The sequence below is a fragment of the Bos indicus x Bos taurus genome, chromosome 3, assembly GCF_003369695.1.
Source record: "Bos indicus x Bos taurus breed Angus x Brahman F1 hybrid chromosome 3, Bos_hybrid_MaternalHap_v2.0, whole genome shotgun sequence".
Classification (NCBI taxonomy): domain Eukaryota; kingdom Metazoa; phylum Chordata; class Mammalia; order Artiodactyla; family Bovidae; genus Bos; species Bos indicus x Bos taurus.
In genome coordinates this window covers 19,976,169-19,996,856 of record NC_040078.1, presented here as the reverse complement: position 1 = coordinate 19,996,856, position 20,688 = coordinate 19,976,169, and the positions used below count along the sequence as shown (strand labels likewise).

Genomic DNA, 20,688 nt, shown 5'->3' with positions numbered 1-20,688 from the left:
CCTCCAAATATTTGGAGATTTTCAGAATGCTTCATTTGTATTCAGAGAGTAAAAGAAAAAAATAACATGAACACATCCTGAAGATTTTCTCCCACTGAAAGTGGGTGATATATTAACCGATGCAGAAAATTCATACTTGCCTGCAGTCTGCCAATGGCCACTAGGCAAAACTTGCTCCCCTGGCCAGCTTCTGGATCATCATCTGGAAGTGAGACACCTTCAAGAAGTTGAAGTTAGAAGGTTTAACATGTATCTCAAACACAACTGCCTTCAAAAATTAGATGTGTAAAGATTTAAAACACACACAGATATGATGAGACTAGGTATAAAACAACAAAGAGTGCTAAAAGATAAGAATAAAGGTAAATAACCAAAAGAACTTACCATATATATCAGGTACTGTTTTAAGTGTTTTTATATATGTTAATTCATGTATTATACTCACATTAACTATAAAAAATTACAGAGCACAGGTCCTACACAAAATATTCCAAAAGATTAAGATGGCCAAACCAAATACATATGAAGACATTGTATTTGGTCACTCTGTGACCATATCATCGTTAAGAGAATAGATGTCTTGCCTAACCTGTGACTTTCAAATTAAGCAAACAACCAAAAATGAAATTAAACCAAACACCAACAGTTATCTTCTTTGGAAAAGAGAGAAGCCCTGGGATTTCTTTAATGTTTTATGTGGAAAGGGAAGACGGTTGCATTTTCCCGCTGCTCTTTGCATATTTATCTTCTTTTTACCAAGAAAAACAGTATTTCTTTCAAAGCTACATAGACATATAAAAGACCATATATATTGCAAATGTATCGTTTATACAGTATATAATCTAAAAAGTTCAAATATCATTACAACTTAAAATTAATTTATCTTAATTACATTTAACTACCACTTTGGGGGTGCCTACCATATGCCAGACAGTAGGCTAAGTTCTTTTCCTACATTAAACCTAACCTTCATAATAACTTTCTATGGGTTATATTATCTCCAGATTACAGATGAGGAAATTGAGGGTTTTTTAAGTCAAGTAACTTACTAAAATACACCACTAGTAAATAACGTCAGAAACAAACCTAGGTTTTTACAAATTCAAAGTTTAACCTCTTACCAAAATACACTACCTTGGCTCTCTTAGCTGCTATCCCTCTAGAATCCCCCAATTCCCAGTCATACCTATCTAGCAGGGAGGTAATAAAGTTGCTAAGAGTTGGAAATTCTGACCAGCCAGGTTAAAAGGCTGATCCTTGTACCCCAACCACTTTTCTCACATTCCCTTTTGACCTTTAGTTCCAGTAAAAGACACAGCCAATACTGAGTCATTTTCAAGTCTGAGAAATCCATCTCCCTAACTGGAATAGAAAATCCATAATGGAAGGAAGAGAGTCTACTTTTTCTCTCCCATCTTCTTACAGTTTATACCAAAGCACATTTCATATGCAACGGGTATATGATAAATGTATATGATAAACGTTAGCTAACTTTCTTGGACTCTGAGGAACTAGCTGCACCCGGAAAGAAATCACTGTTCAGCTTTCCTACCTGCTGGGGGCCAGGCCTTGATATAGCCTGTGCAGTGCACCACCACGAAATGAGGTTCCCCATCCTTCGCAGAGCCAAGTCCATTCCTAGAAAAATTAGAGGTGTGAGGAAAAAACTTTACTCAGTATCATTTAAAAAGCAATGCTGGCTTAGTACCTTTAACTTTAGGCTATTGGGTGTTTAAATAACAGGATGAATATACTTGGACCTTTCCCACCCAGAAGTGACCACCATATTGTTTACCTTTGCCAAAGTAAAGCAACTGAAAGGTACTGCAGCAGGAAGAAAGCAAAGTGGGAGTGTAACTTTCTTAAACAGGATGAGCAAAGGATGCTTTAGAAGTTCAGGAAAAATAAAAATGTAACTGAGAAGTAAGGGATGAGGGTAAGGGCTGCTGAAGGAAGTACTATAGTAAGACAGTTGAAAATGTGATGATCTCTACAGGTACTTGACCATCCCTTTGTGTTTTTTTTTTTTACTGCTTAAGATCTCACCTGCATCTGTTTCTCACAAAGCTCAGCCTGTTCATGGAGACTGAATCCACAGAGCTATTGCCACACCTGTTTCAATGAACAGAGAGATTAAAAGCAATTAAGATGCACTATCATTCACACAACTTGAAAAAAAAAAAAACCCAATCGAAAAATGGGCAGATCTAAAGAGACATCTCTCCAAAGAAGAAATACAGATGGCCAACAGGTATGTGAAAAGTGGCTCATTAATAGAGAAATGCAAATCAAAACTATAATGAGGTACCACCTCAAACTGGTCAGAATGGCCATAATTAAAAAGTCTACAAATAAATGCTGGAGAGGATGTGGAGAAAGGGGAACCCCCCTCCACTGATGGGAGGAATTCAAGTTGATGTAGCCACTGTGGAAAACAGTATGGAGGTTCCTCAGAATACTAAAAACAGAATTACCATATGATTCAGCAAAATTGTAATTAAAAAAGATAAATGTATTCCTATGTTCATAGCAGCACTACTCACAATAGCCAAGACATGGAAGCAACCTAAATGTCCATCTACACATGAGTGGGTAAACAAGATGTGGTACATATATAAAATGGAATACTGTTCAGCCAAAAAAAAAAGAATCCCATCTGCAGCAACATGGATGAATCTAGATATTATCATACCAAGTGAAGTAAGAAAAAGAAAGGCAAACAACATATGATATCACTTCTATGTGGAATCTAAAATAGGATACAAGTGACCTATCTATGAAACAGAATCAGGGAAACAGAGAGTAGACAGGGGGCTGCAAGGGGGGCAAAGGTGGGAGAGGTTTGGATTGGGAGTCTGAGATTAGCTGATGCAAACTGGAATATATAGAATGGATAAACAAAAGGTCCTACTGAATGACACAGGGAACTATATTCAATATTCTGTGATAAACCATAGTGGAAAAGAATATGAAAAAGAATGTATACATAAATATATATATAGCTGAGTCCCTTTGCTGTTCAGCAGTAATTGCTACAATACTGTAATTCAACCACGTTTCAATAAAAAATAAATTAAGGAAAAAAAGCTGTACTATCAAAGAAGTTTTCATCATTTAACAGCCAGATAACAGGCTCTGGATACAACTTGACACAGAAAATTGGCAACAATGCTCCTAACAATGAAAGATAAAGAAGTCAGGTTTGGTATTTCTAAAACTTGTTAACTGTCTCAGAGTTTTTAAGTCAAAATGTTCTATATGCGCTACAAATGGAGATATTCTCTACATCAGGAGTTAGTACACTTTATCTGTAAATAACCAGACAGTAAATATTTTCAGCTCTGTTGGCCAAACAATTTGTTACAACTCGTCGACTCTGCTATTAAGAGTATGAAAGCAGCCAGACAGTATGTCAATAAATGGGCATGGCTATGTTCCAATAAAGCTTTATTTACAAAGAGAGCTGCGGTTTGTAGACTCGAGCACTATGCTGCAACAAAATCTATTTGCTGTATTTTGTTATTATCTAGGACTTCCCAGGTGGCACGAGTGGTAAAGAACCTGCCTACCAATGCAGGAGACTTAAAGAGATGCTGGTCCGATCCCTGGGTTCAGAAGACCCCTGGAGGAGAGGCGCCTGGAGGGCTACAGTCCATAGGATCATAGAGTCAGACACGACTAAAGCGACTTAGCACACACACAATCACGTTATTATTTACCTTGCTCCTCCGTATGTCATTGCAATAGCCATGTCCACATATTGGGACACTCTCTCCCATTCTCACTACTTTCTTTAATAATAAATAAAACATACACAGAATTTTATGAGTCATGCACTATTCTAAGCATCTTTTAAAAATTTATTTATTTTGGTGTGCTGGGTCTTCATTGCTACACGTGGGCTTTTTCTCTAGTTGCAGCAAGTGGGCTTTTCATTACAGCGGCTTCTCTTGTTGAGGAGCATGGGTTCTAGGCAGTAGTTGTGGCACGAAGGCTTAGTTACTCTGAGGCCTGTGGGATCTTCCCAGACCAGGGATCGAACCTGTGTCCCCTGCACTGGCAGGTGGATTCTTAACCACTGGACCACCAGAGAAGTCCTAAGCATCTTTATATATATTTATTCATCTAATCTTCATAACAACTTTATAAGGCTGATATAACTCCCAATATTAGGTGAAGAAATAAAAACACAAGGCAGTCATTTAATCCATTCAAGGTCAGAAGATAAGTGATAAATCCAGTAGTCTGGGTCTAGAAGCTACTCCAAATAACTAAGCCAAATAATATTAAATTTTGTAACATCCCCAGGAAACCTTTCTTAATATCCTATTCATCACTTCTAATAAGCATCCTCTCAACAGTCAATTTCCATTACACAATCTGAATTTACTTTGTGACATGGAGATGTTTTCTCTACCTGTGATGAAAACTACCACCATCCTTTCTTCAGAATCCTAAAATGTACAGTATATAATTTATAAATGTTAACTATTAAGTGAAAGGAATCAGAAAGTCTACTGAAGGGAAGAGAGGGGGGAAGAAGTAGCCTGAGTACATGGATGTTGTCTTAGAATACACCAGGAAAAAAATATAGATACTGGCATCCAACTAGTATGCATTAAAATAAAATCCTGAATCAAACATGGGAAGTCAATTTCTTTGTGTCATTTTTTTTTAAATCAGCAAAATAGTAACCTTGAATTCTACTCTACAGGGCAGTTGTGGAAAATGAGATGACACGTAAAGCACCTACCTATCATAAGAAGAGTTCAGGAAATACTGGTTTGCTTATCACGTTATTTTGTGTTATGACTAAATCGGGTCTTGAGAGTTAAATTTAATCTACCTGGAGCTTAGACTTAAAAGTTTAACTCCTCTGACCAGAAATTAAACCCTCAGCTCTGAATTCTTCCTATGACAAGTCACAATCCTCATCCTGACACTCACCTCATACGGCAAATAAATGATCTCCTTGAGCCCATACACATCCTCATGGAAGACTGCTGACCTTCCTTTTTCACTGTTCCAGTCTTCAGATCCAGGATACGCCCTGTAAAGGATGTGAAGGAGAGTCTGGAGTACATTCTTGTGTGCAGAGAAGAGGGGGAGAGATACTGGAGGCCAAGCTAAGTAAATAGCCTATCCACACTCTTCAATCTCCTTGCTTATAACAGAATAAGCCAAGTATGAGATGGATTTTTTCCAAGTCTAAAACACCTCGATTCCCATCAATGAATCTTACGCTTTAGTTCAAAGGCAGCACTGGAAATAGCTTTGTGCAAGGCAAGGGAGGACAGGAGCAGAAGTAGGTAGAGCTGGCAAAAAAGAGCAAGGTTATATTCTTGGGACTGATTATTTTTATACACATGCATGCATGTACGCACACACACACACACACAAACACACACACACAGAGTGAATGTCATTGGTTTAAAAACAAATAATTTTATATGCTATAGAAAAACGCATCTGTCTCATGCTAAAATTGTCCCTCCTATATCATATAGAAACCAAATGGGAATGTTTGAGAAGAACTAGGAAAATGAAATCCATAAAAACATAAAAGAAGGGAAAGCTAAATACCAACATTAATATGACCATAACGGATTTGATTTCAATTACCAGCTTTAATCTGCTTCCACATTAAAATTTTTTCCAGATTGCTTAGGAGCAGATGTGACTTATTTCCTTCAGCCAAACTCTGGCAAAAGGACTAAATAACATTAAACAGAGGCAGCTGGGGGGGAGGGGACAAAAACAAGACAGAAAAATAGTGCAGATACAAACAAACAAAAAACAACTGAACAATAACCATTCCCCTCTAAAATAAAAATCTATCATCACAGAACCAAGTACAAAGTCAAAGCCAAGCACACCTTGGTAGAAAAAATACCCAGTAATTACCCATACAAATGAGACATAAACATGGGTAATTTAATTCTTTTAAAATGACAAGGGAGGTGGTGGTATTGTAGGTTTGGCCTTTATGGTGTATTTACACTAATATTAGGATTAAAGTAAAATTTTATATAAACACTGTCACTAATGAAACATTTTCTAGGGATGAGTTACAAAATATATTACTTGCATGTGGATAAAAAGAACAGATTATATTCATGAAAGAAGAAAATTCTAAAAGTTTTGCCAGATACAATGGGAAAATTTAAGCGTTAAAATACCTCTTCTATCTCAGAAAAAAAGAAGAAAGGACTTGCTATTCATTTCCCATCTATGTAACTCATACCTGTCAGCGCATTTTCTGAAGTGGAAAGCTGCTCACGAAGTTTGTCCACATCATCTGGGTGCACCTGATCATACAGCGTGCTACCAAACCACTCAGACTGTGGTTGGTTCAAAACTGGGGTCACTGAGTCAGAGACATATACCACCCGGCCTGTCTCACATGAGACAATAAACAGAAAGCCGTCTGCTGCCTCCAGGATCAAATGTTTCAGTTCCTGCCCAAGGAAGAGAAATACAAGTTAATACTGAACTCTCTTGAAAAACACAAATATTACTATGGAAAGAAGGAAGACCCTTCAGATCATATGTATCTTTCCATAAACAACGGTGGCCTTCTGTTTGACCCACAGGCACAGCTTTGTACCTTAAATATAATCACCTTCACTGACAAGGTAGCTTTTTCCAATAGGTAGCTATCAATGTGTGTATGTCACTATCCACCTCCCTCCTCTTTACCTCAGATCTCAAAACAGGTAATAAAAATGCTTACCATTAACAAAAATTAAGTTCTTGATCTCACCCTCTCTGGTCTCTTAGGAAGCTCTACAAATATTCATATTCTCTTTCCCCTCAAATCTTAAACATGATCAAGTTTTCTTAATTCTATACAAAACTTCCCTCAACTCTGCCCAACTCATCTTCCAGGGCCAAGCTTAAATTAAGAGTAATGTTATACTCACCGGCTCTACTGTCTTACTTTTCATGTATTTCTCAGCCCATCTGCAATCTTCACTCTCAACCACTACATCTTTTTTTAGCAGGTTACTATTAATCATGTATTCCTAACTGCCAACTCAAGTGCTCTTTCCCGAGTCTGGACACAACGTCACTACAGATCTGACAGTGTTGTTCATTCTATCCTTTAAAATTTATTTCTGCCTAGCTTCTATGACACCATTCTCGAATTTTTACTTCCTTTTCAAATGTCTGTTGTCTGCTTCAAGCTCCTTTTCCTCTGTTCAAGTGCGGGCATTTCCAACATTCTATCTTAAGTTCTCTCCTCTATTTATTCCATACTCTCTCTCAGAGAAATCATATCCACTTCTCCACTACGAAATGATACCCAAGTCTACATTTCTAGACTTGCCTAAAATCTACTAAGCATCTCCAAATAGACATTTATCAGCAATTCAATTTCAACATCTCGAAACCCAGCATTATTTCCCTCTTCAAAAACTATCCTCTGTGCTCTTCCAGCACTCTCTTTCTTGACTAACAATATCCCCTTCCTCTCAGGGTATAGGTCTAAAAAATCTAACTAATCTCTCACACTCCAGTGATAACCCAGCTTATCAATTCTATTTTTGAATGCAACGCCACTTAGTTATCTCATGCCAAGACTAATGGTCTCCCAGCTTTCACTCTTTTCAGTCCATCCTCAAAATGCTACCACATTTCTTATAGCTACCCATTGCCTAAAAATTAAAATCTAAGTTATTTAACATAACACTTAAATATTCCTTCATCAGGTACCATCCTATCTTCCCATTATCATCTCCCAGGGCATGGTAAACTGATTCTCCTTGAATAACCTGATTATTCTCACAGGGCTTTTAATCAAGCTATTTCCAATATTTACAACACTATTCCCCTACTCTTCGTTTTCCATATTTACATTTCTACAAGACTTATTATTGCACCTCTGATATGGATTGGATTCTGTGTTTATATCATGATTTATTTATTTACACATGTTTTTTACCTGTGACTACCTCTTACCACAGAGAAGGCAATGGCACCCCACTCCAGTACTCCTGCCTGGAAAATCCCATGGATGGAGGAGCCTGGAAGGCTGTGGTCCATGGGGTCGCTGAGGGTCAGACACGACTGAGCGACTTTACTTTCACTTTTCACTTTCATGCATTGGAGAAGGAAATGGCAACCCACTCCAGTGTTCTTGCCTGGAGAATCCCAGGGATGGGGGAGCCTGGTGGGCTGCCGTCTATGGGGTCGCACAGAGTCGGACACGACTGAAGCGACTTAGCAGCAGCAACCTCTTACCATTCTTTACATTTCTAACAGCACAAAGTACCTGGTTAGCTCACAAAAAGTGCCTAACTGGAAACTGTTGAATCAGTATCTGTATGTATTCTGTTAGTACCAACTGATTAGCTATTTCAATGTACATATATATATAATCTGTGCTATATGTGCTTTCATATAGACCATCCTATTTGGAAAAATTTTACTGCTTTCTTCTAAACCACATTCCTTCCTTCTGATCCTCTGAATAAAAGTATGGCTGCTGCTGCTGCTGCTAAGTCACTTCAGTCGTGTCCGACTCTGTGCGACCCCATAGACGGCAGCCCACCAGGCTCCCCCGTCCCTGGGATTCTCCAGGCAAGAACACTGGAGTGGGTTGCCATTTCCTTCTCCAATGCATGAAAGTGAAAAGTGAAAGTTAAGCCGCTCAGTCATGTCAGAGTCTTCGAGACCCCATGGACTGCAGCCCACCAGGCTCCTCCGCCCATGGGATTTTCCAGGCAAGAGTACTGGAAAAAGGATGGCATTACAGGTCAATTTTTTCTTCCTTGTACTTCCCGTATTTTCTGAAATTTTCTGCAATAAATAAGTGATACTTTTAACAATCAGAACAGAACATGGCTACCTTATACTCTTTGAAGTCTCTGCTGACTGTTCTCACTCAGGCCTAGCCGCTCTATTTACTTTAGCCATCCAGCTAGTACATATGTATTTGTGCGCGTCTGTGTGCTCAGTCTATCAGTTGTGTCAGACTCTTTGCAGCCCTATGAACTGTAGCCCGCCAGCTCCTCTGTTCATGGGACTTCCCAGGCAGAAATACTAGAGAAGGTTACCATTTCTCCTCCAGGGGATCTTCCCGACCCAGGGAGGGAACCCATGTCTTCTGCATTGCAGGTGGATTCTTTACCACTGAGCCATGAGGGAAGTCAACACATATATTTAATCCTATATAAATTGTTAATAAGTTCTTTAAAGGCATTTCTTCCCATACTCATTTTTCACTTATGTGTGTATCCTGCTACTCACATATTCATATTCAAACCGAGTTTCTGAAAAGCTGGAAATGTTTCTACCTTCTATTTCTCTCATAGTGCATCGAATGTAACAGAGCGTATCTCTAAGCAACAACAACTGCCTGTTAAATTCCTTTCATCACTAAAACTGGAAGCTGCTTCAAGAAAAAGAAATATATTACTTTCATCTTCTATAACCCTAAAGCCAAGGAAAAGGACTGGTTCTTTGGGGATGAACACAGTCATCCCCAAGATTCCACTGTTCTTCTACCCTGAAGACTGGATTCATGAGTAAAGTTCTAAAATACCTGTAAGCGTGCTAAATAGTTTTCACAATTCTTCTCTACTTCTGTTTCAAAGCTAATAAATGGTATAGTCAGGGATCAAAACTCACTTTCCTATGACCTGAATATTTCCTTCAGAGCTGAATTCCTATCCTTTAAAGAATCTACAGATTCAGCTCTGCTCTGACTCCCAATATAACACACACTTCACGATTATGGGCATCTACCCCCAAAAGATCAAAACTTTCAAAAAATTCTAGACCCCCTCATGTGTGCTTCCCAGAGACCTGATCAGTGAGGAAAGACGGCTTGTAGGTGCCGTCGGTGGACGTGTTGCCAGTTCCTCTCAAGGACTTCATGTGAGAAACTGCCATGCGTAAGATGGTTAGCTTGTCTGGTTTCCGAGCCAGGGCGCTACAGGTGGGTACCATGTCTGACAGTTCTGTTATGTAGGCTGTCATCTTGTTCCGTCGTCGCCGTTCAATCTCACTGTGGTTTTCCCTGCATGGAAAGAGAGAGAGAGAAGCCCCATCCAGGTGGTCATATCTGGCCACTTGGGAGCAGATAGAGTGATATGGATACCAAGTGAGCTGCTGAAGAAATGCGGTACTTAGATTTAGTAGTGCTTAAGTCTCTGATGTTAAAGTCTGCCAAGCTTCTCATGCAGAGCAAGCATGGAATAGAAACTAACGAGGTAGACAAGAGTACAAGCAGATACCAGCAAATCTCTCTAACTCCTGGAAACTTCCCTTCCTGTGTAAATTACCACTCCCTCAGAACAAAAAGTGTTTTAAGAAATGACAATCTTAAAAAATGTTGATTTTATTCACTTAAGTTCCTCAGCTTGGCTGATTTCTTATTTACCAATTCAACTTTTTAAAGGCTGAAAACATAGAACGACCAATTTTTTCCAACAGAAGTATGTTGCTCAACAGTTGATACAAGAATTGATTAATATAGACTCCCTTGATCTATAAAATATTGTTTGTTCTAAGTATCTCTCTTATTCTCAACACTAGGAGGCAGAACTGGAAGTTCTACTTGTCCCCCTAATGGACAAGGCCCTAGCTTCTCTATCTGGGTGTGGTGCCAGTACACTGAGCTCAAGAGATTTATAAGATGCCATTTACTAGAAGTCCCTTATGATGCCCAATTTGGGACAAAGTGAACTGGAGAACAGGATGCTTAAGAACAGACAATCTGGATCTCACCAGGGAGAGCAGAACACATCTCCAATACTGACTTTCTCAAAATCAGGGTAACTGCTGCTGCTAAGTCACTTCAGTCGTGTCTGACTCTGTGCGACCCCACAGACGGCAGCCCACCAGGCTCCCCCGTCCCTGGGATTCTCCAGGCAAGAACACTGGAGTAGGTTGCCATTTCCTTCTCCAATGCATGAAAGTGAAAAGTGAAGTCACTCAGTCGTGTCCGACTCTTCACGACCCCATGGACTGCAGCCTTACCAAGCTCCTCCGTCCATGGGATTTTCCAGGCGAGAGTACTGGAGTGGGTTGCCATTGCCTTCTCCACAATCAGGGTAAAATTACTGCTAAAAGTATAATTCAGTATTTTTCAAATTGGATTTCTGAAAAGCCTAACAGTTCCTCAGTATCTTTCATAGGAATGCTTCAAGGAGAGACTCAAACAACATGCTGCATTCCTATTTCTGTTTTGAGCAGCTTTGCTTTATCTTTTTTACGGACTTCTATTACCACTAAAGATTCTATCCGAACAAAAGTTCTCTGCCAAAACAAACAAAAAAAAAGAAAACAATGAATCTAACTTAAATCTCTTTTTTATGATTAGAGCAAACTAATGTCCAGTAGTTAACCGACTTTTCCAAGGGCGGCCCCCATTCCCAATGAATGCAACGTTCTTCCCACCATACCACACGTTTTATGAAACGTGAAAGTGTTAGCAGGCATAAGTTAAACTGGCAGCAAAATGAGACTGTGACCCAGCTGAAAGAGATAACAATAGGTCTCACAGCGTAGGTCCATATTTAGTTACTCTGCCTGGGAAACATAAAATTCTACTCTTAAACATAAAGCACCCATTTCCTTGTATCTGACAGGTTTCTGACACTGAAATCCAGAAGACTGATCTTTTAAATAGCCACATCAAGGCTGCTAAGCTTTTCTAAGAAACCACAAGATTCACTCACCAAAGCCACACCAGTACTGCTGTGACAAAGTAATCTAGGCTGTGAGTGTACCCAGGAAAATAAAGGTGAGCTTTCTAGAAGGGTGTGGAGTAAATACTGAGGCCTAAAGACTAGGAACTAATTGCAAATACAGATATATTTATTGGCTTTCTGATAAAAGAGCATTTTCCTGCTGAAGTATCGACTGGCACAGCTGCACTGTTTCTAAAAGCTTTTTATTCTGCGAAATTTAGTGTGCTAAGATAAAGATAAAGAGAAAAATCTATAAAACTAATAGCAATTTCTTAAATTCTTAACTTCCCTCAACTCACCCACTTTCTGGTGGGGGAAGCCAAAGTTCCTATTATATACAAACTTCTAAAAATCTTGTCCTCTCTTGACACAAAGAAAAACATGAAGAGAAAGGAGAAGAAAAGAGCAGAAATAAGAAAAAGGATAGAAAAAGCAGCAGCATCCACTTCATCGTGCTAAAAGATACCATTTTCCTACCTGGCGAGTCTCTCCTTATCCGCAGAGCTCTGCTCATCATCCGACCTAAAAACAGAATTAATGAACTAAGCTAAACGTAAAATAAAAAGAAGGAAGGAAGGAAGGGGGTGGGGAGAAGGAAGGAAGGGGGGAAGAAGGGAGGAAGGAAGAAAAGGGGGAAGGAAAGAAGGAAGGGGAGAAAGGGAAAAAGGAAAGAGGGAGGAGAAAGGGGGGAAAGGAAGGGAAGAAAATAACAGAAAAAAACAGATGCAGAGAAGAGGGGGAAATGGAAATATAGACAAGAACCTTGCCTGTACTCGACAAAACCATCTGTCAGAATACAGGAAAACTAACTTACAGGACAAAGGTCAACATAAAAGCAAGCCCAATATTCATTATAAATGAACATAATCTGAGCAGAGAAAGCCAATTATCTCTTTAGAAACCAAGCAGACATACTATCTGAATAAGAATGAAACAAGGGGTACCATTTTCACATACTGCTTCCAATCTGGAAAGAAAGTAATATTCACATATGCTATTTCTACACTGAAAAATAAAAAAATCAAACAGTAAATCATGTCAAGAAAGTCAAACAAGTGATCACAAACACAATCTCTCAATAACACACATACAGCACACATGTGCTCACAGACAAAATAACCAACCAGGTTTCCCTGGAGAATTATATAACTAAAACTAAGAGCTAGGTATCTAGTATATCCCCTATCAATGATTTGATCTTGAAGTGGTATATTTCTCTTCTGTCGCTTTCCCATTTCTCTGCAATAAAGCCATAACGTTGCTGGATCCTAGATCAACTCCCTCTTCCCTGGAGGGGGCTACAAAGGATTACCACTAAATTTCTCTGAATAACTGAAATACTATGAGGGTTTGTGGCAAGTTGGTAGTTGGTATTGGTAGTTCAGTTTATCAGTAATCAATTCCATCTTAAATATATACATAAGTACGTGTATATAAAGATATTAAGAATAGATTAAGCAAAAATATCTAAGTATGATATATTGACAGGCTGAAAAACCAGCTATTAAAAAATGACAACTACAATGATTTTATCAATACACAGGGAAATTTCTAGAAAATGGTCAGCAGGGGGGAAAAAAGAGACAAAAAAATAACACAGTAATGACAAGAATCACCTGAGAACTTATGCATATTGACAAGAGAAAGAAAAAAAAGGTGATATTAAGTAAAGTTTCATATTCACTGGGTTATTGTAATTCCTTAACAAACTACAAATATTTTTTCAAAAAGTTGGGAAAATTCACTTCATCTTTTGAAGACACTCCACTGAATCCCAAACGAGAATATTTGAGGTGAACTAGCTTAACAAATCTTAAAGAAATGAGTTCTGGGAATTCCCTGGCAGTCCAGCAGTTAGCATGCCACACATTCACTGCTGAAGGTACCAGTTCAATCCCTGGTCATGGAACTAAGATCACACAAAGAAATGAGCTCTGTTGTTTGCAAGTTAAATATCTAAAATTACTATTACTACTCCTACCAATACAGATCCATAATCCCTTATTTACTTCAGTATTTCCAAATAAAATACAGAATGTATAAAAATTCACATTAAGCAAGGCAAATGAAGACTAAAACAGTTCAGGTCATGTTTTCATAGCTTTCTGGAATTTCAGTCAAGAGACTGTGAAACCCATACCACCACTATTATTTGACGACTTCACTTTCTAATGCAGTTTTTTAAAAACTACTGCCCAAATATCTACTATTAACTTCACATTTGAGAGATGATTCACAGCCTAAAGTGTTCGTATCTACTTCAGATTTGAAGTAACTACAAATTCTTCAGAAACCTTTAAATCTGCTCCTTTTCTATTGCCACTGCCACCACTCTAGCCCAGGCCCTCATGATTTTATCACTGTCTTATTGTTTCAACGGTCTCCCATTTACCTTCTTGACTACAGTGCTTCTCTCTAATGAGTCCTATATAAAGCTACTAGAGAAAAATTCATATGCATTTTATATTAATACATTATCATTTCATTCAAAGCTTATGATGGCATCTCACTGCTTCAGAGTAGTTTAAAACTACTCTGATTGATATTGCTTAGCCCTTGACATCAATGGTTCTCAACGTATGGGCCCCAGACCAGCAGCATCAGCAATGAATAAGTAGTAATTGCTTAGTTAAGCAGTGGATTTTGCATGATTCACTTTTCTGATGTGGTTGCAAATTCAATTTTTAAAAAACAAATAATTTACTGCTTAACAATATACAGAATAAATGTTCTAAGAATAAACCAATATCTGAGTTGAGAGGATTTGTTTAATATAAACCAAAGTGTTTTTCATGCTCTAGACAGGTAACTTAAATGTATTTCAATAAAAACTGCACTCTTTGTGTAAATTGTTTCTTTGCTGTCATCTTTAAAAGAATAAAATCATCTGTAGAGATTTTGTAGATCCACTTAATAATAAATGCAACCAAGAAATTAAATATTGTTTGTGTTTCTGTGGACACCCAGCAAGCACAATGTGTAGCTATTTATCACATATATAAAAACACTGTTTAAGTATACCATTAGTTTGGTGCCATAAGTCTGAAGCCATGTTACCTGACCATAAACAACAACTGTAATACTAATTTTCACCAGTTGAGACTGGGCAGAGAAATTAACTCTCATTGAGAGAAAATTAAAACTGAGAATTTTTAAATTGCCTGGTCCCACAACAAGGACCAAGATGCTCTACTACATTACCTGGCAAACCGCTCCTTATCATTAGACATCTGATCATCATCACACCTGAAGGAGAAAAAAAAAGATTAATCCAAGGCATTACACTTGTTATATCTATTTCATTCTGAAAGGAGAACCAGAAAGGGGTAAAAATATTCAGCAAAAAAAGCCAACTGAAAAGGCAGCACAAAGCAATAGAGATAATATCATCTCACAGAACTTAAAAATCCATGATTATTATTTGTCTGTTTTCTAATGTCTCCTTTACTCTTACTTACCAAACATTCCAAAAAAAGATGTTGAGCTCATGAGGGCACAGCTGACTGCCCTGTCAATACCTCTCTGAAGTTAGAGATAGTTTTGTTTTTCTTAAATTACGTCAAAAACCATGTAACATCAAATTTGCCATCATAACCAGGTTTAAGTGTATGGCTCAGTAGCACTAATTATATTCACACTGGTGTACAAAGTATCTCTAGAACTTTTTCACACTGAAAAACAAACTCTACAGCTACTGAACACCATCTTCTCATTCTCTGTCCCCATCCCACCCCCAGCTCTTGACAACCACCACTCTACTTTGTCTCTCTGATTTTGACACTTTACAGCCTCACATAACTGAAATCATACAGTATTTATCTTTTTTTGACAGGCTTATTTCATTTAGTATAATGCCCTCAAGGTTCATCCATGTTAGGTAGTATGTGACAGAATTTCCTTCTTTTTTAAGGCCGAGTAATATTCCATTTGTGAGTGGATATGTGGGGTGCTTCCACCTCTCAGTTACTGTGAAAAATGGAGCAGTGAACATGAGTGTACAAATATCTCTAAGATCTTGCTTTCAATTCTTTTGGATATATAACCAGAAGTGGCACTGCTGGATCATATAATATTTCTGTTTTTAATGTTTCAAGGAACCTCTGTACTGTTTTCCAAAGTGGCCAGACCATTTTACATTCCTACCAACAGCGCCCAAGAATTCCAATTCCTCCATATCCTTACCAGTGCTTGCTATTTTCTGGATTTTTTGATGGTACCATTCTAATGGCCTACTCATTGTAGTTTTGATTTGCATTTCTCTAAATGATTAGTAATGTTCAGTGTCTCTCCATATGATTTTTGGCCATTTGTGTATGTTCTTTGGAGAAATGCCTATTCAAATCCTTTGCTCATTTAAGCAGGTTGTTTTTTTGTTACAGGAGTTCTGCAAGTATCAATCAGATATACGATTGGCAAATATTTTCTTTCATTCCATATGTTACCTTTCCACTGTGCTTCCTTTGATGTGCAGAAGTTTCTAAAAGTCTTAAATTTTGATTTAAACAATGAACGATATCTCTTTGATTAAGAAAACACAATCCATTCATTTCAAGAACGTCTACTTAACAAGCTGATGCATCCTGTTTGCTACTACAGAAATCACAAAGGAGGATGTGTTGAAGAAGGTAAACCTAACTATGAAAATACCACTCTCTTCTCCGGATGGTCTAAATTTTCCTCTTCTCACTGCTATAGGACGTAACAAAAATCCATCAGCTTTGGGCAGAAAGAGCCTTTGTGAGACAGGTAAGACACAAAATTTTCAGTTAAACCAGTTATTTGTATTACAGCCCAAATTTATACTTCACAGGCTATATAAATCCTCAACTAATTTGACCCCAAAATTTTTCTTTGAAAATAACTGGAGAGGTGTAGTGGAATTTCAGCTCAAGGACAAATTTTTGTTTCTAAGACACAAAATATACTATAAATCACACGCTACAAACTCTTAATGAAAAAAGAGACCTATAATTTACATATTAACTTTGAATCTCAAGAATGTATCTTCCAGGTCCTTGCTACTCAAAGTGTGGTTAGTGGACCAGAAGCAGCAGCATCACTTAGGAATATGTAAAAATGCAGAATCTTGGGCACTATCCGAGACCTAACAAATTATAATCTTCATCTTGTCAAGAACCCGTTGGTGGATTTGTACCTGCATTTCTTTGAGTTTGAGAAGCATTATTTTAGTACTAGCAACTCTGATATTGTATATAGAATTTCAAATCCTTCATATTCTTAAAAATTATTTCATAGTGTTGTCTGGAGAATATAAGAAAATGACACTTGAAACAAAGTGATGAAAAGAGGTAATACATTACAACTTGGATCCACCAAGGAGACTGATTTAATCCACCAAGTATTCACCAAGTATTAAGCTGATTTACAGATTTACAGATACAATGCAAGTAAGACTTTCACTCCCAGACCAAAGTGGAAAATTCCAATTAAAAAAATGTACTGGGAATTCCTGTTTAGGACTCCATATTCCCACTGCCTGGGGCATGGTTCAATCCCTGGTTGAGGAACTAAGATCCTGCAAGCCATGAGGCCAGAAAAAAAAAAGTTCTGATGATCAAGTAAAAAAAATTTGGTGATGACTCTCCTGGGCATGCATAATGACCTATTTGGTAAGATCAATTATGAATACTTTTCTTTAAGGTTGGGGAAAGGACAAATCAACCTTTTAAAATTTGTGTGTAGTTTGTGACTACCAGATTTTGTGGAATGGAAGCAATGACTCAGGGCTAGAGCTAAATGACAGTAATAAATAAGACTAGTGATTACCTCTATCCCATTCATATACACATCTACTACTACTATTATATTTATTATTATAATTAGGAATTTCTAATTGGAGGAATGTACACTGGAACTGTGTGGAAAAAGTCTATTCTTGCATAGAAACTGAAATCTTTTCCCCTCTTTACATTTGCTGACACTCATTAACGTTCAAGACCTCTCTTGGAAAATGGTTTTCTCCAATATTTTACAACTATTTCTTTATGATAGCCAAGTCACAGTTATTGTTTTCGAGAATACCTGGCAGTGTTCCACAGCTGGGCAGAAGCTAAACACATGAGCTTTAAATACTGCAAAAACAATAATAATAGATAGACAAATGTCACTGACTCAACTAAGCACTATAAAACTAAACAATGGCAAGCAATTTACAATATGGGCATCTTCTGTATAAAAACAAAAAATGAGGAGACAATGACTGTATATGCACACATATACGTGCATTTAAATACACTTACATATGCACCGAATATTCGTGGAAGGATACTTAATAAACTGGAAACTATAGTCTCAGGAGAAGGATTCTGAAGGTATAAAGTGAAATGAAGATATACTTTCATTACATATAACCTTGCACTGTTTAACAATTTTGTGATAAAGTATGTCCATATTTCGGAGAAGGCAATGGCACCCCACTCCAGTACTCTTGCCCGGAAAATCCCATGGACGGAGGAGCCTGGTGGGCTGCAGTCCATGGGGTCACTAAGAGTCAAACACGACTGAGCAACTTCACTTTACTTTTCACTTTCATGCATTGGAGAAGGAAATGGCAACCCAATCCAGTGTTCTTGCCTGGAGAATCCCGGGGACGGCGGAGCCTGGTGGGCTGCTGTCTATGGGGTCGCACAGAGTCGGACACGACTGAAGCGACTTACCAGCAGCATGTTCATATTTCTTTTAAGAACTTAGTTCAAATAATAAAATCCAGAAACTCACATAGTAAAATAAATTTTTTAAAGAACAGGGTTCCTTTATTTATTTTTCAAATATGTGTTACTCTGCAATGCAGGCATTACCTAGGTAGCATTTTCAACTTTGAAAAGAAAAAAAAGGCAGGGTGCAGTCAAGGTTATCTTCCATTCTTTGACTCTTATTGCTTTCCTGACTTAAAAACAAAGCAAAGTAAGGACTTCCCTGGTGGTCCAATGGTTAAGACGCCATGCTCCCAATGCAAGGGGCCTGAGTTCGATCCCTGGTTAGGCAACTAGGTCCCACATGATGAACTAAAGATCCAACATGTAGCAACGAAGATCCTGCATGCTGCTAAAACCCAACACAGCACCAACCCCACCGCCCAAAAAAAACTCCACAAAGCCAAGTAACTGGTCTTAAACAAGAATAGAAATTTCCTTTCTCTGAAAGTACTCCTTCATCAATATATTAAAAAGTTCATTTTCAGTTCTCTAGAAGGTTCAGTACTACAAGGATACAAATTCCAATTCCTGCTCTGTAGGAGAAATCAATGAGTATCACAGGGCAACATTAGAACATTAATGACTTGCCAACTAATTACTCCTTGCAGTATTCACCACCTGGTGCAGCCCACTCCCACACTGAGTCAGAACTTGGACATACGACTTGCTTTGGCCAATGGGACAACAGCAAATGTCAATACAAAGCAGATGCTTGATATTAATAAGCACCTGGACTGAGACTTGCCCTTTGTATTACAGCCATCACCATGTAAAGAAACTCATATCTGCCCTCTTTAAGGATAAACGACCACCAAAAAAAAGGAGAGAGAGAGAGAGATACCCAGCATTATCATCTGAGTCCAGTTCCCAGATGACAAGGCAACTGAATGCAGTCTTAAGAATGAGCCTAGGCAAGATCAGCAGAAAAACCAATCGACAGAATTGTAAGAAATAATATATCATTGTTATTAAGCCACACAACTATAGGTAACTGATACAGAGGGTCTTGTAAATTCTATACCCTCTTCTCATTGAGCACTTTCCTCTGGAGTTATTACCAGAATGCTTGGAAATTGTATGGGGTATAACAGGAAATTTTAGTTTTAGGATGAAGGACTCTCCTTAGGTCTAAAGACAAAAATATGAGTCATAAAGATAATTAACTAATTTTAATATCAGAAATCTAGATAAAGTTTTATGATCTTACCTCAAAAATTTACTGTTCCCTTCTCCATCATCATCAAAATCCAATCTGAGGAAAGTCAACAAAAAATATTATAAGCCTACTGATAATGCAGAATATTAACAAAATTAAAATTCTAAACCCACAATCTATCTGAACACCCACTCAGAAGGAAGAAGGAAAAGAGGAAGTGGACATAAGCAAAGATATACTTACTACCTCTTCCTGTTGAACCAAACTGGGCAAAGAAATTGGTCAATCAAAAATGAGTACCAGACTTCCCTAGTGGTCCAGTGGTTAAGAATCTGCCTGCCAATGCAGGGGACACAAGTTTGATCTTTGGTCTGGGAAAACCCCACATGCCGCAGGGCAACCAAGCTCATGTGCCACAACTACTGAGCCCGTGCACATAAGCCCAAGCCCTGCAACAAGAGAAGCCACCACAATGAGAAACCCAAAATCGCAACTAGAGAGTAGCCTCTGCTCTCCACAGCTAGAGAAAGCCCATGCACAGCAACAAAAACCCAGCACGGCCAAAAATAAATGATAAACAAGTAAATAAATAATTTTTTTCTTTAAAAAGAGTGTGCCTACTGCTACCTTTATTTTCCTAGGGTAGCAATCCACCTTTGTCAAAGTTTTACATCAGAGTACAACCTCACAAAAGGAGCAGGAATCTACTCAAAAAGGACAAGGAAAACATTAGTATGAGTAATTCATGTCTTTAATTTTCATTTCTATAGTCTATCCTAGGCTATGTTACCAGCTCTCTGAAATATCTCTCAAAACAGGGAAGTGATTTAAGACCTCTGAAGGTTGGGTTTTTGTTTGGCCACACTGCACAGCTTGTGGAAACTTAGTTCCCAGGTAGAACCAAATATGAGCCTTCAGTTGTGAAACGGAGAAGGCAATGGCACCCCACTCCAGTACTCTTGCCTGGAAAATCCCATGGGCAGAGGAGCCTGGTGGGTGCAGTCCATGGGGTCTAAGAGTCCGCTAAGTCCGCTAAGAGTCGGAGACGACTGAGCAACGTCACTTTCACTTTTCACTTTCATGCATTGGAGAAGGAAATGGCAACCCACTCCACTGT

At 38.2% G+C, this 20,688-nt stretch overlaps 1 protein-coding gene across 2 annotated transcripts in view; it reads right to left on the bottom strand.

Annotated features, from left to right (window-relative positions):
* The window catches only part of ARNT (aryl hydrocarbon receptor nuclear translocator), a 66,788-nt gene that overhangs the window by 14,431 nt on the left and 31,669 nt on the right, over positions 1-20,688 (bottom strand). For both annotated transcript variants that reach the window (XM_027534326.1, XM_027534334.1), the window contains exons 3-11: positions 19,623-19,667; positions 14,901-14,945; positions 12,177-12,221; positions 9,811-10,024; positions 6,245-6,458; positions 4,948-5,050; positions 2,047-2,112; positions 1,553-1,638; positions 141-217 (exon numbers count right to left, since the gene is read on the bottom strand). In XM_027534326.1, coding sequence (XP_027390127.1) covers positions 141-217; positions 1,553-1,638; positions 2,047-2,112; positions 4,948-5,050; positions 6,245-6,458; positions 9,811-10,024; positions 12,177-12,221; positions 14,901-14,945; positions 19,623-19,667 — 895 coding nt within the window. The remainder of the gene's footprint in view (positions 1-140; positions 218-1,552; positions 1,639-2,046; positions 2,113-4,947; positions 5,051-6,244; positions 6,459-9,810; positions 10,025-12,176; positions 12,222-14,900; positions 14,946-19,622; positions 19,668-20,688) is intronic.